At 42.5% G+C, this 16,053-nt stretch overlaps 1 protein-coding gene across 2 annotated transcripts in view; it reads left to right on the forward strand.

Moving 5' to 3' along the window:
- Positions 1 to 16,053, forward strand: part of LOC146830921 (uncharacterized) — a 250,207-nt gene that overhangs the window by 12,877 nt on the left and 221,277 nt on the right. For both annotated transcript variants that reach the window (XR_014961498.1, XM_085605109.1), the window contains exon 3: positions 4,522 to 4,572. Coding sequence is in view for 1 of the 2 variants with exons in the window: in XM_085605109.1 (XP_085461235.1) it covers positions 4,522 to 4,572 (51 nt within the window). In the remaining variant the exon portion in view is untranslated. The remainder of the gene's footprint in view (positions 1 to 4,521; positions 4,573 to 16,053) is intronic.

The following is a 16,053-nucleotide window of genomic DNA, read 5'->3' on the forward strand; positions in this document are numbered from 1 at the left end:
TTTCAGATTTTTTGTATTCAGCCAAACTCTATCACCTTCCTGTAACTCAGGTTCCCTCCTTCTCTTTTTAGCTGCGTAGTGTTTGTAACTTTTTTTTGCTTTGGTTAGATTTTTTGTGGCTAGACTATGCACTCGTGTCATGTGTTCAACTAAATCTGTAACTGCCAGAACATCCACTTCCTGGAAACTTAATGATTGATGGGGATGCCTACCCGAGTTCAAATAAAAGGGAGTATAACCAGTGGACATGTTCTTAGCGTTATTATGCGCAAACTCTGCCGCCCACAGGTAATCGGGCCAATCTCCCTCTTGATCTAATAAACACAGTCTCAGATACTGTTCTAATTCTTGATTGGCACGCTCTGTCTGCCCATCAGATTCTGGATCATAACTAGTGGAATATCTAGTTTCTATATTCAATTTTTGGGTGAAGGCCTTCCAAAAATGGGATAAAAATTGAGAACCCCGGTCGGATATTAAAACCTTTGGAATACCATGTGCTCGGACTATATTTTGGCTAAGAGTGTGCGCTAGTGTTTTAGCTGTGGGTAATCCTTTTAAAGGTACAAAATGTGCCATCTTGGTAAAAGCATCCACACAAACCAATATCGTGTCAAACCCTTGGTTCGATGGCAAATCTACAATTAAATCTAAGGTAACTGTATGCCAGGGGTAAGGTGGTGTGGGTAAGGGTCGCAAGAACCCTTGAGGTGCTTGCTGTTCCGATTTTCCCCTAGCGCAGATCTCACATGTGGCTACATACTGGCGTACATCTTTTCCCACATCCGGCCACCAGAATCGTCGTCTTACCAATTCTTCTGTCTTCGTGATGCCTTTATGACCTGCCAAAATGCTATCATGACATTCCCTTAAGGCCTCTTGCTGCATTTCTGGCGTGGGCAAATATAGTGCACCATCGTGATATGGTAAACCTTCTCGAACTTCTCGTCTTGAATCGCCTTCCAACCAGTCTGTCATTTCCTCCAATGTCATTGTATTCTGATTCTCCTTCTCTTGGGGCTCATGCAAGATCGCTCCGACCAGCCTTTCCGCAGGGATGATAGCCTGATCCTTGACTTCTTCCAAGACTCCTTTGGTACCCAGTCTGGATAGGGCGTCTGCCTTACCGTTTTGCAACCCAGGTCGAAAGGTTATAACGAAGTCAAAATCTGCGAAATACAATGACCATCGCAATTGCCTAGGAGTTAACGTTCTGGCAGACTTCAAAATTTTTTAATTCCTATGATCAGTGTACACAGTAACCACATGTCTGGCACCCATCAAATAATGCCTCCAATCTTTAAAGGCATCTTTGATGGCTAACAACTCCTTTTCCGTTATAGTGTAATTTATCTCAGCTGCTGTCAATTTCCTGGAGCGGAAAGCCACTGGATGCAATTGTCCTGTAGTCTTGTGCCTTTGAGACAATACTCCTCCCAGCGCCAAATTAGACGCATCAGTTTCTACAAAGAAAGGCTCCGAAGGATCTGGATGGAGTAAAATCGGTGCTGTCGTGAAGTCTTTCTTTAATTGAATGAACGCCTCCTCAGCTTCCTTTGACCATTCAAATTGAACCCCCTTCCTTAACAGTCTCGTAATGGGGATTAACTTCTTGGAGAAGTTTTGAATGAACCTCCTATAGAAGTTCGCGAACCCAATGAAACTTTGTATTTCTTTCACAGACTTAGGGGTTTCCCAATCCAAGACTGCCTTGATCTTATGCTCATCCATGGTTATTCCGCTTGGCGCAAGCACAAACCCCAGAAACTCCACTGTCGTTACATTGAAAGCACACTTCTCTAACTTGACAAATAAGCTGTTTTCTCGCAGTTTCTGTAAGATCTTCTTAACCTGTACCTTATGTTCTTCTTCGGAGTCAGAATAAATTAGTATATCATCTATATATACTATAGCACGCTGATCTATGAACTCCTTCAGTACATCATTTATGAAATGTTGAAAGGCAGCTGGAGCGTTACACAATCCAAAAGGCATTACTTGATATTCATAAAGCCCATGCTTAGTCCTGAATGCCGTCTTCCATTCGTCTCCTTCACGAATTCTGGCAAGATGGTATGCCCCTCTCAAGTCTAATTTCGTGTAGATTCTTGCTCCTTTCACCTGATCCAATAGCACCGATATGAGGGGTAAAGGATAACGATTCTTGATGGTTATTCGATTGATTGCTCTATAATCTATGCACGTTCTCAATTCTCCGTTCTTCTTTGGAATAAAGAATAATGGAGATGAGACCGGAGATTGGGACGGTCGAATGAATCCGTTCTCAAGGTATTTTTGTATATACCTCTTCAAATGCTCATCTTCTCGCTCAGTCAAGGCATAGATTCTACTGCAAGGAAGGTTGGTTCCTGGTTCCAGATCTATTTTACAATCATAGTCTCTATGCGGAGGGAGTCTTTCAGCCTACTCCTCATTAAAAACATCTTGAAATTCATTGTATTCTTCTGGTAGTTTTATTGTACTTATCACACAAATGGTCGTCTCCTTCTCACTCAAATGAAATGCCGATGATTTCTCCTGATTTCTTTTGCAACCCCTGTGGCAATTCAACTTGCAATACTTAGAATCCAAGGCTATAGATCGAGCCTCCCAATCAATGGTTGGATTATGCTCGGTGAGCCAAGGGAGACCTAGAAGTAATTGAAATTGCGGAGCATCAATTAAATTGAATTCCAGAATTTCTAAATGTCCTTCTTCAGATTCTACCTCTACTGGCTCCGTATGACTCACAATGGGTCCCGATGAAAGATTCGTCCCATCGACAGCTCGCACTGCTTCACTCTTCTCCTTCTTGATAGCCTTCAATCCGATCTTTTTGGCGAACTTAAGATCACAAAAGTTGCCCGTGGCCCCTGAATCAATCATGACAGTGATCTGTGTTAGCATCTTTTCCCGGAACCGTAAGGTCATCATTAGCACCAGATGTGGAGATGCTGATTGCAGGGTATTTGCCAGGGTATGAGCTTCTGGAGTTGTCTTTGATTCTGCAACCACCAGTCCAACTCCATTTACTGGTGGTGCGAGGCGTTTTCCGCTGGCGATTGCTTGGGTTTCTTGGGACAATTACGAACGAAATATCCCCCACTTCCACAATATAGGCATTGTTTATTAACTCTTCGCCTCTCCTTCTCTTCCTTCGAGAGAGGACCTCGAATTGTTCCAATTTGCATTGGCTCTACTCTTTTGACAGAATCCAAATCCTTACTGCCTTCAGTTCTGATTCTATCAAATCTTGGTACACTAGGACGATATTCTCTTTTTCTCTCTCCTCTCCTTTCACTTTGACGGAAGTCAATTTCTAAAACCAAATCTATTAGCGCTGAAATCTCTGTGGGTCTGTTGGGCACTTGCGCCAGGGCAACCTTTACTTCATCCTTTAAGCCACGATAGAACACTGCAGCTCGTTTGTTCTCCGGCCATTCAGTCTCTACTATCAGTTTATTGAACTGGGCCAAGTAGGCCACCAAATCTCGGTTGCCTTGTCGTATTTCCAATAGTTCGTTGTCGATTGCTTGGGAGACCCTTCGTCGGTCGAACATTCGAAGAAATTCTTTCTTGAACTCCTCCAAATTGTATAATATTGGGTCATTTCTGGTCACCAGAGGCATTGACCAAGACTCCGCATCTCCGCTTAAATACGACAAAATAAATGCCACTCGAGACTGCGCATCAGGGAAAACTGCTGGATGGCACATGAAGTGTAACGTGCACTGTGTTAGGAACACTTGAGCCTTCTGAGGGTCTCCACCAAAACGCTCTGATGGTGCCAACGGAATTACCGGGGACAGAGAATGAATGACTTGGGTTGTTATCTTGGGGTGGGGAACTGTAGTGTCACTAAGATTCCCTTCTTGTGGAGCTGGAAAATTTAAACTAGGACTAGATGCGAAACTACTCACTTTTTGGGCCAAATCTGTAGTCTCTTTTTTAAGCTCCCTATTCTCTTCCCGAACTGTTACTAACTCCCTTTGTATTCCCTCTAAAATTACTCCTAGTTTCTTCAAGTCCAAACCTTCCGCCATTCTGCTCAGGTGCTATTCAAACCGTGGGCACTTCACTCTGTCAGACCACACTCGATTCAATGCACAGGAGCAGAACGCCGCAAGTTCCCAATGCCCCTCCCAGGTTCTCCAGCACAGCACCTTACTGCACGTGTGCCAAACAAACCCAAGGGGGGGAAAGGGGATGGGACAGAGAAGAGACGGCCACACTGTTGCTTCTTATTTTCTTTCTTCTGACTCTTCCTTCTTGTCTTCTTCTGCTAGCACGACAGCTTAAGACTGTAATGTAAGTAACACAATTAGTCCTATGTCTATCTGCTCTCCTCCCAATATACTCTATCGTCTTATTACCTACCCTGTCTGAGTGTGACCCTTGCCTCTCGTCTGTTGTGTATTTTTTATTTTATTTCTTGCTTCCAAGTGCTGTAACTGAAGTTGTTAGAGTGTTAATTCTTTATTGGGCTTTTCTCTTTCTTAACTCTACTTCTTTCACTTACAGGCTCCTCACCTATCGGAATTACAGCTGGACGTTACAAGGGATTCTGTGTTGGTGAGTATCTTTCTTTTTAGCTTCACCTTCTATACTATTAGGAGTTATTCTATTCGATATTCTATACAGACTGTCTCCTTCGAAATGTATGTATCTGGTTCTCGTATTCTCCTGATGTCTTTCTCCTTACTTTTAACAGGAATTATGACTCGTAAGTGTCACTAGCATTAGTTCTGGCAATTGTACTTCGCTCTGTCTTAGATAGATCTTCACTCGTGACTAGACGCTTAACTCTAGCTCAAAGTTCTGGCACAAATCCTCACAGAGATTACTCTGCTGCAAGCACGAATGTCTAAGGCTTGTTACTTCATTAATCACTAGCGCATATTCCAACTGCTCCTCACGGAACAGTCTTACCGCGCTCTTCAGTAGACTCAAGTTCCTCACGGAACAGACTCGACGCTCTCCTCCAACGTCCTCCTCAGAAACTCCGGAACAGGGAATGCTGCAAAAGTGGTGCGCGACGAAGTTTTCCCTGTCTGCTTCGCGTCGCACCTCAGCAACCTACTCTCTCTCAATACTCAGGTGAAGTGCGCCACAGCACAGGCGCTTCACCTGGATCTACCTGATTGCGAGGGAGCACTAGAGCGCTGACTCGTGGTTTGATAATCCTGACAGGGGGGCTGGGGGGGACGGCGCGTACATGCGGGTGGCTGAGGGGGACGGCGCTATTCCGCTCGCATCGTGGCGTACTTCGCTTTTCCGGCATTTTTTGGGTGCCGTAAAAATATTGCCGTCCGGACTGCTGTCGGTACGAATCGTTCTTGCTGGGACGTAAAAACATGCCTAACTCCGTCCGGATGTCACGTCCGGGGTGTCCCGGATCACAATCGTATGTATTTTGCTGTCGGTCTGTGTTTTTTCCGACTCGTACGGAAATGGTGTTTCAGTACGAATTGTACTTGCAAGTTTGTATGGTGTTTTTACCGGGTACGAGTCGGACGGAGAAAGCGCTCCGACCGACGGTTCGTACCCGGTTTTTCCAGGATCGGAATCGGCCCCTTTGTTGTTTAAAATATATTTTTAATTATTATGTATTTTAGCATAGTCTTTAAATGCATGTGATGTTAATTTATTGCATAATTATTGTTTATGAAATTTTATATATTTGTTAATTTTTTAGCAGTTAATACATTTTATTTAATGACATTTTGTACATTTTAGTTCTGTAGCGGCTTGTGGGTTTATAGGAGTAGAGGGTGGGAATTAATTGAAATATAATAAATTAATGAATTTATTTTATTTATATTATTCATTCACTGGGTATATATTCATGTTAATTGTGCTATTAATTTTCGCATGTAATATTTAAGTGCGGGTTGTGGGGTTTATAGGGGTAAAGGGTGGGAAATCATTAATTTTTTATTAATTAATCATTACTTAATTAACATTAATCAATTAATAATTAATTATGTTATTTGTGTATTTTTGTTTAGGTGAGGGCTGTGGGGTTCTAGTGGTAAAGAGTGGGATGTGATTTATTATAAATTAATTAATATTAAGTTAATTAACATGAATAAATTGATAATTAAGTTGATTGTGTAATATTTTTAAGTGCAGGTTGTGGGATTATAGGGGTAAAGGGTGCAAAGTAATTGAACTTTAATTAATTTATAATTAGTTAATTTACATTCATTAATTAATATTTAATTATGTTCATTGTTTTTTTTAGGTATTGGTAGGGGTTTGTTTTGGTAAAGGTGCAAAGTGATTCATTTTTGATTAGTTTATAATTCCTTTTCAATTAATAGTAATTAATTGATCGATAATTATGTAAATTGTCTAATTTATTTTTTTAGGTGGGTGTTGTGGGGATTATAGGAGTAAAGGGTGGGAAGTCCTTTATTTTGAATTAATTGATAATAAGTTGTTAATTAATATTAATAAAATAATTGGTATTTATGTTAATTGTTTAGTTTCATTTTTTTAGGTGGGGTTGTGGGGTTTATAGAGCTGAAGGGTGAGGAGAAAATTAATTTTAACTAATGAATACATATTTTTTATTGATATTAATTAATAATTTGATAATGAATTATGTTAAATATTTGTCTGTAAAATTGTATGTGTGTGTTGTGTGTTTTGGGGATATGTTGCGAGAAGTGCATTAACTGTAATGATTTAATATTTAATTAATTATAATTAGTTTGTTGATACATTTTTATATTAATAGTGTCAATACTTTTTTTTTTAAATACATTTTATGTGCACGTTGTGAGTCTTGTGAGGTTATTTCGTGGGACGTTACCAATTTATAATAATGTAATATTTTTGGGGGTTAATAAATAATAACAACAAAAATGAATATTTATACGAAAACTATTTCTGTATTTTATTTATAAAAATATTTTAGGTACTTGTGATATGTATTTAACATTGTAATATGTTTTTATTTATTTAAAAGTTTTAATATTAAATATATTTGTATTGTTTCACAACATATTTATATTTTTCATTATTCACTTTTTTTTGTAAATAATTTTATTTTGTTAAGATATTTTGTTTCTTTTCAATGTTCCACTGATTGGAGTGGGAATAGTAAATTTTACTTCTCCGCAGTCCAACATTTTTCCTACTGTTGTACTGGCTGGAGTAGGAATAGTACATGTTACCCCTCCACTATCCATCACTTTCCCTAATGTTGTATTGAGTGGAGTGGGAATAGTATATTGTTCCCCTCTGTAATCGAACACTTTCCCTACTGTTGCACTGATTGGAGTGGGAATAGTAAATGTTACCCCTCCACCATCCAACACTTTCACTACTGCTGTACTGACTGGAGTGGGAATAGTACTTTTTCTCTCTGTACTCCAAAACTTTGTTTATTGTTGGACTGGTTGGAATGGGTATAGTAAATACTGCCTATCCACAATCCAACACTTTAAGGTGCCGCTTCTGCTGTCTTCAGTTACGGCCCTGCTAGTACGATGCGACCGAACAGGGTTTAGTCGTACTCGTATACGACACAATGCAAGCATGCATTCCGAGCGGAATGCATGCTTGCATCGTGGAAAGCAGGGGTGCAGTTCATCCCTGCACCCTGTGGGCGGCACCCCAAGGTGCCTGCCACCGGGTGCAGGGATCCACAGAGGGGCACCATAGGTGCCCCTAGGCCGCCATACAGCAGCCTCTCACCCATGGGGGCCCTAGTGGGGGCCCCCAAAGACTGGTTCCGACTGCCATCGTACTCCCTCGGTCGCAAAGAGGCGGCCGGGGGAGTAATGAGGGATTTCCGGATGGCGGACGGGCTCTCCGAGCCTGTCGTCCGCAATCCGGAAATCCGTGTCGGATTCCTTTCCGACCGAGCCCATCAGAATGGCTCGGTCGGAATGGAATCCGGCCGACACGATCCGATTCGGTCGGAAGTGCTCCGACCGTCGGTCGGAGCCCCTCCGACCGAAATCGGAATCGGCCCCTCATTGTTGTATTTACTGGAAGGAGATTTCTAAGTTTTTTTTTTTTTATTTGTGTAAAGTGGAAGTAGTACATGTTCTACATATTTACTATAATAAGTTGCGTAGTTTTGTATAAATTGTAGTTATACTAGTATATGTATTAAATGTTATATTTAATAATTTATTTTAAATTGCAAACATTTATATTGTTATCTTTTTGTAAATTTAAAATTGCAATATTTTTAATTAATTATGTTTTAATGTGTAAAAGAATTGTTTCTAAATGTAAATTTTTTAAAGCAGTTTTCTTTTTTAATTTAATTAGAATGGTTTGTTTTTTAAAGATTTAGGGCCTTATTACGATGTCAGGCAACGGTTGCGTTCTCGGGACCAACTGACCTCTGGTCGGCGGTCCCAAAACCGGTATTACAATGTAACCGCACTTGGTGCAGTCTCATACTCCCATTTCTCCATGGGAGCTTTTATTGCGGCCATAGCACAAGCAACAGTAGCCCCTTCAGTGGCCCCTGGTGAAGCACAATGGTGCTGATACCAAAAGCTGCCCCACAAGGAAACCACGGTTCTGTGTGGATTACAGGGGGCTCAACTCAGTCACAAATACTGATGCTCATCCCATCACCAGGGATGATGAGCTGATAGACAGATTAGGGGCTGCTCAGTTCCTGAATACCTTCGATATTGCTTCAGGGTACTGGCAGATTGTTCTAACTGAAGGAGCCAAGGAGAGGTCTGCCTTCTCCAATTCAGATAAACCCTTCCAATCTGAAGTGATGCCTTTCAGATTAAAGAATGCCACACAACTTTCCAGAGGCTGTTGAACCAGGTTTTTGCTGGTATGGAGGCCTTCAGTGTTACCTACTTGGGTGGCATAGCTGTCTTAAGGAACAGCTGGAAGGACCACCTTTTTCACCTGCAGTAAATGCTTCAGGTCCTGCAGAAGGCAGGCCTGACTATCAAGGCCAGAAAGTGGCAGATAGGGCAAAGGTCTGTGGTGTACTTGGGATGTCTGGTGGGCAGGGGTAAGGTGCAGCCCCACAGGCTAATGCAGGTTTGTCAAGGTATATGGTACCATTGTTGCCCCCTTGATTGAGCTGACCGAAAAAGCAGTCAAGAAACATAGGCTTGCAGGAATGCTTGGACTTCCTAAGGCAAGCCATAAGCACAACCCCTGTGCTCAAGGCCTCTAATGTTTCAAGTGAGGTCATTGTACAAACAGATGCCTCAAAGCATGGAATAGGGGCAGTTCTTTCACAGTTAATTGAGGAGGGCCTAGACCATCCTGTAAAATTCATCTCTGGGAAGTTACTTTCCAGGGAACAGAGGTGGAGTGCTATTGAAAGGGAAGCCTTTGCTGTGGTCTGGGCACTGAAGAAGTTGAATCCATAACTGTTACGGACTCACTTCCGGATTCAGACTGAACACAGGCCCCTATATGTGCACAGGGCCTGTAAATTAAATGATGCTAGTTAGTCTGAGGCACACATTGTGCCAGCCACTTAACTAACCCTTTAAAAATGTGTTTGGTCTGCCTCTACAGAGCCTGTGGGTGCAATTTACACTGCCATGTTGACTCGGCTTTTAATACCCATTTGCAAGCCTTAAACTCCCCTTTTATAACATAAAAGTCACTCCAAATGTAGGGCCTATGTAATACTTTTGCCAGGATGCTATATAACTAAAAGGTAGGACATGTGCATTAAAGTTTTACATGTCCTGGTAGTGAAAAACTCCAAAACGGGTTTTTCATTACAGTGAGGCCTACCCTTCTCCTAGGATAACATTAGTGATTCAACTAGACCCTGCCAGCACCTGGATACCCTCAAGAGTGACAAATAGTGCTCTACAAATCTACTGATTGATTGATTGACACTTTAATGCATTTAATAAGCTGTAATTCCTAATAGAGAGAAGGTATATATGTAATATGTAAACGGTACGGCTTCTCGGCAACTTAGTGCCATCTACCTTAATGCCCGCTCCATCCCCAAACATTCTGTTGAGATATGGAGTCTGTTATACCAAGAGGCCCAAGATATCTGTTTCATTACAGAGACCTGGTTACACGAACATACTCTTCCGGACATACACACTGCTTTCCCCCCTCAATACAAGATGATTCGATTAGATAGGACACAGACCAAAGGAGACGGTTTGTTAATAGCCTTCGCAAATGATCTGGATATTACCCTTTTAGAAACTCATGGTCAAAGCCATCAAGAAATTTGCATTTTTAAGATAAAGAGCCATAATGGTTCCTGGAGGGGGGCACTAATGTATCGCCCCCCTGGACCCAAGGGGGATTTTTCAGATAAACCATTAGAGCTTTTAGCTCCTCATGTATTGGTATCAGATCTTTCTCCTAATCGGAGATTTTAATTATCATGTAGATGTATCATCTAATTCTGATACTGAGAAGTTGATCTCCAATATGAACATTTTAGGCCTCACCCAATTGGTACAAGAACCTACGCACACTGCTGGCCACACCCTTAATCTTTTTACCAACCGGTCTGAAATTACTGTAACATCCCCAGTTCCATTATTGTGGACTGATCACTATCTTCTAAAATTCTCGATTCCAATCACTTTAATAAAAAAAAAACCTGAAAATAGACTCTTCTTCATGCAGACTTTGGGGTAAAGTCACCTTGCCTCTTTTTTTAGAGCATTTCTGCCTTGACCCAATTAGTCCTGATACAGGTGTAAATCAAACACTACATATTTTAGAGGAGGCAATCCTAACCACATTGGATAGAATTGCTCCCTCTACACAGGTAAGACCAAGATTAGAACCGCCCCGTGGTTCACAGACCAATTAAGAACCATAAGGTCCGCATGTCGTACAGCGGAACGTGAATGGCACAAAAGTAAACACTCGGTCGACCGCGTAAATTATAAAAATATACACCATAGCTATCTGACTGAAATTAAAGTGGCAAAGAAATTGTTTCTAACGGATTGGATAAATAAGGCCGAAAATTCCACCAAGGAACTCTACCTAATCCTGAAGGAATTCACAACCCCTAGAAACCAGCCGTCAACACTCGATTCTCAATACTGGGCTGATTCCCTTTCTAATTTCTTCGAAGACAAGATTTTAGCTATTCATCGAACTCTGTTACCTCAAAGCAATTGTTTTCATCTAGTTGACGAGCCTGGCACCCCACTGCCCCTCCCCACCTTTTAGACGAATTTGCCAAATGCGACACTGAACAAGTTTCTAGTGCCATGCAAAAGATGAAATCTGGCTCTCCCATTGATCCTGTTTCCTCTAAATTATTTTTAATTATTGCTCTTGCATTGGTGGATAAAATAACGGACCTCTTCAATAAATCACTTTCTGAGGCAGTCTTTCCCTCGAGTTGGAAGATTGCCCGTGTGAAACCAATCTTGAAAAAACCCACGGCCGACCCTAAACTCCTCTCAAATTACCGTCCAATTTCTTTCCTTCCCTATTTAGGGAAAATACAGGATTCCCTTATCAATCAACAGTTTGTTGCCCATCTGGAGAGCCACAATCTTCTGGACCCCTCACAGTCCGGTTTCAGGGCAGCGCATAGTACTGAGACAGCAATAGTCGAGGTTACAGATAACATCGGACGGGCGCTGGATAAACATCAATCAGTTATTCTCGTCCTCCTCGACCTGTCGGCTGCATTTGACACCATCTCCCATAGTATTTTAGAACAACGGCTCTGGGAGATTGGTGTCAGAGGCAATGCCCTGAAATGGTTCAAAAGCTATCTATCGGACCGCAAAACTATTGTACAGACGGGAGACAGCATTTCATCCGCAAGATCTGTCATGATGGGAGTGCCACAAGGTTCCATCCTGAGTCCTATACTCTTTAATTTGTATATGACTCCACTGGCCCCAGTGATCAGAAATTATGGATTTGATGTCGTATCGTATGCAGACAACACTAAAATCCTGATTACACTGGGTCCTGATCCTATCGAAACCAAGGCACGCTTTAAAAACTGCATGTCCCACATTGATAGGTGGATGAAAAGTAACTATCTCCAATTGAACAGCATTAAATCTGAAATTATGCTCTTTGGGAAAGCGCCTGAACATTGGTCGCCCGACTGGTGGCCATCTGATCTTGGCAAAGAGGTGGTCCGCAATCTTGTTTTTTACATGGACAATCAATTGTCCATGAAAACCCAAATAAACCATATTGTTAGTACATGCTTTGGAATAATGCGTACCTTGCGGAAACTTTTCAAGTGGATTCCCATTGAGGCCAGAAAACCATTGATTCAGGGACTTATTACAGATCGAATGGACTACGGCAATGCGCTTTTGTTGTCCATAAATGAAAACCTACTAAATAAGCTACAGATTCTACAGAATACTGCGGCCAGAATGATCCTGAATCTTCCACATAGAACATCTTCCACTCGATGTCTGAAAGCCTTACACTGGTTGCCGGTGAGAAAGCAAATTCTCTTTAAAGTCCTCTGTCTCACGCATAAATATCTGTATGGGAAAGGCCCACAATATTGGTCCAAAAAGCTTTACTGGTATAAGCCTCAGAGGACACTCAGGTCCAGCACTGTGTCACTGCTCACTCCTTTTAGAATACACACAACGAGACAAGGGGGCAGATCCTTCTTGTATCTTGCGCCGTCCTCCTGGAATAAAATGCCCATATACCTACGCTCCATCCCTGTCCACAGTTGTTTTCGGAAGAACCTGAAGTCATGGCTGTTTGATCAGTAACTTCCTTTCCGTCTGATCAGAGTCACCTGCAAGCGCCATGAGACTCTTCGGAGTGATATGTCTGCGCTATATAAGTGCCTTTGACTTGACTTGACTAATGTTTAGTAACTATGGAACGGTAATGATAAGTTCTCTTCAATTGTAAAGTCAGATTTATTGTTCCTATTTTGAAAATGTCTCATTTGGAAAGTTAGGTATTTTCCTGCTCTTAGCCATTTGATGCCTACTGCCTCCCTCAGATCATTGGCTGGGTTGGGTGACAACAGAACCTTGTGTATTCCCTCTAGACAGCCACAAACAAAGGGATCTTAGGTGTGATTTGATGGGTCTTTGTGTGAGGATGGTAGTGAGGCAGCTGGGCACAGCCTCACCCTTACACCTGAATAGGTTGTATCCTGTGCAAACACAATGGGCTGCATACTCCCCTCCCCCCATAGTGAGTCCGGAGCCAGGGCAGGAAGGGAGGACCTCTGTTATGTTATGTTATGTCCATTTATAACATGCTCGGATACTCGTGAGTGTCCCGGCGCGATGCCAAAGGGGTGCTAAAAGAGGCTATCAAGCAAAGAAATGGGTCTTAAGTTTCATTTTGAACACAACTGGGTCCTGGATAGACCGCAAGGCAAGGGGGAGGGCATTCCAGGCCACACTAGCCTTCACCACAAAAGAGCTGCCCCCTAGCCTCTGAAACTTGAAACGCGGGACCCGGACAAAATGATGGGACATAGATCAAAGAGATCGCGAAGGAACATAAAAAGAGAAGTGCCTCTGAAGATAAAGTGGGCCACATCCATGAGGAGGATGATGGGCCAGAACCAGAGATTTAAACTTAACCCTGTCCGCCACGGGGAGCCAATGAAGAGAGCGCAGTTGGTGAACCACACTGTTGCTCGCCGAAATGCCCAATGACAATCTGGCTGCCGTATTCTGAACCACCTGTAACCTTTTGAGCATGTAGCCAGGGGCGCCAGCATAAAAGGCATTGGTGTAATCCAAACGTGACAGAATAAAAGCGCACGTAACAGTTTCTCTTGCCGCCTGCGGAAGAAGTGGGAAAAAGTTCCTGAGTGTCTTAAGAAAGCCGAAGCAGCAGCCGGCCAGTTTCTTAATGTGCGTCGAAAAGGAAAGACTCTCATCGAACCAAACACCCAGGTTTTTTGCAGGCTGACCCGTGAATAGGGGCAGTGGAAAGTCAGGCAGCCACAGCTGCTCTCGGAAGTCAGAGGGAAACTTGCCAAATAGCAGGATCTCTGACTTCTGTTCATTGCACTTAAGCTGCGCATCCACCAACCATTTAAAAATGGAGGCTAGGCACTGTTGTGTGGTAAATAATTTAATTACCGGTACTTAATTTGATGCGGAAAATTAATAAGAATAGCTCAGTAAAATAAGAGGCAGAATCCGTGGTATTAGAGATTCGGAACGGCTTTATTCCTATACAAAGGAACATAATTCGAATTATGGGCCTTCTATTCCATCACCACGAAAGTTCAGGAAGGAAGGAACATACATTATTGACAGGTAATCATTTTTATAGAAGAGGCATTTACAGTGAAACAGATGCAGGAGGCGTAACAGTTGATAACAGAGATAAAGACATACATGCGTAACTAAAATGGGTGTAACTAGGCGTAACTAAAGAACGTCATTAGGTATGATGTCACAAATGGGTGGTTCCATGAAAGAATTTCGCAATGTCAGCAAAAATACTTGGCAGAGATGTGCGCGCAGCAGCATGACGTGTGATTTGACGTGCAACTAGGGGGAGAGAGGGACTTGACATTTAGCTCTACATGTGGAGACAGAAGTCTGGGGTTATGTCAACCTAATCCCAAATCATATCTTAATATCCTATGTTTAAAGAACTGTGTTATCCAAAAAGAGAGGTCTCTTAGGATAGAATCTTATTCTATACTGACTATACTGACTGTTAGTGCGTGTACAAGCGTCTAAGTGTCTACACTAGATGCGAGGGGGTAGGAATATTCCATGGTAACAGGGCTATGAATTATTTGCATGAGGACAGCGAGGCCTGGCCCTTTGCGCGGTAGCTGGAGGAATGTTTACCTAAACTACTAGACAGGAATGCATCGGATGAGGGGCGGAGGAGATAATCTTGAAGGTGAAATACAGTTTTCTGGCAGGCTACGGACTGGATCAGGCACCGTTAGCCGCGCAGGGAGTAAGACAAAGTTCATGGTCACAGATGCAGGCTCAGACTGGAGCTTTCAGAGGCAGAAGGCAGGAAAAGGCTTGGTGACAGAATCAGGGCCTACTCGCCTGGACTGTAAAATGGGATAAATGAACCATATAAAGCCGGTGGCCTTTCATACTTAGGAATAGAATATCCAGCCCATTCATGGCGGATCTGAAAGAGGACATGTTGACGGTGGACGCACATGTATTTGCGTCTTCATAACTGGAACTGGAGGGAACATACATGTACTTGTGATTTATACATGAAACCGTTGGGGTCCAAGATAGGGGACATAACCGACCATAAAAATCCATATTTCCACATTCCCTCCTTGTCCCCTACTGGCCCTTAGGAGATATCAATCTTCATCAATCCATCGATCTGTTCATATAACATCATTTGTTCTTCTTTCTTCTTCCGGGATCTCGAACGAAAACTTGGATGTGGGATACACGAGGTGGCACACAGACCACAAATCGCTGGCCCACATTGTAGACATAAGCAGCAACTGAATAGTATGAGAAAGCCAATACCTAGGAAGGAGAGCATTCTCCATCCCCAGGCTGACAACACGCCCCAGAACCAACCGGACCAAGTCCAGGTGCCTGGACTCTGGTGTATCTGGCTTACAATCTTATGAAGGCGGGTTATGGCTTTATATACTGACGGTGAATTTTCTGGTATGAAAATGCAACAACTTGATCCGATGACCCTACAAGCTCCGCCCCTATCGGCCAGGATGACGTCAAGGACAAGACGATTTTGAAGCACAACAATCCGCATAGCAGACTGCTCTTCTGTTAAATTGCCTAAGGCGGAAATAGTTTCGTTCACTACTGCTTCAAGGGTTCTGGTTAATCTACGTATTAGCTTACTATTAGTGACTGTACCTATATAAGGAAAGAAACCTTTATTGAAATCTGTGTATTTTTCCCATGCCGTTTCAGTGTAATCGACAATTGGGAGATCTCTCTGCTGTCTATTGTGTACTAAATGGGTATTTCTGTGATAATCAGGAGGAGCTAGGAAAACAGGTGGTAGAAGGAATGCTATGTAACAGGTACCATCCCAATCTAGAGGTAGGCGTATATATGCGGTCTGGCCACATATAAAGTAGGAATGACGAGAAGCTCTAAATGTAGACTT

Source organism: Triturus cristatus, chromosome 5_1 (genome assembly GCF_964204655.1).
Source record: "Triturus cristatus chromosome 5_1, aTriCri1.1, whole genome shotgun sequence".
NCBI lineage: Eukaryota > Metazoa > Chordata > Amphibia > Caudata > Salamandridae > Triturus > Triturus cristatus.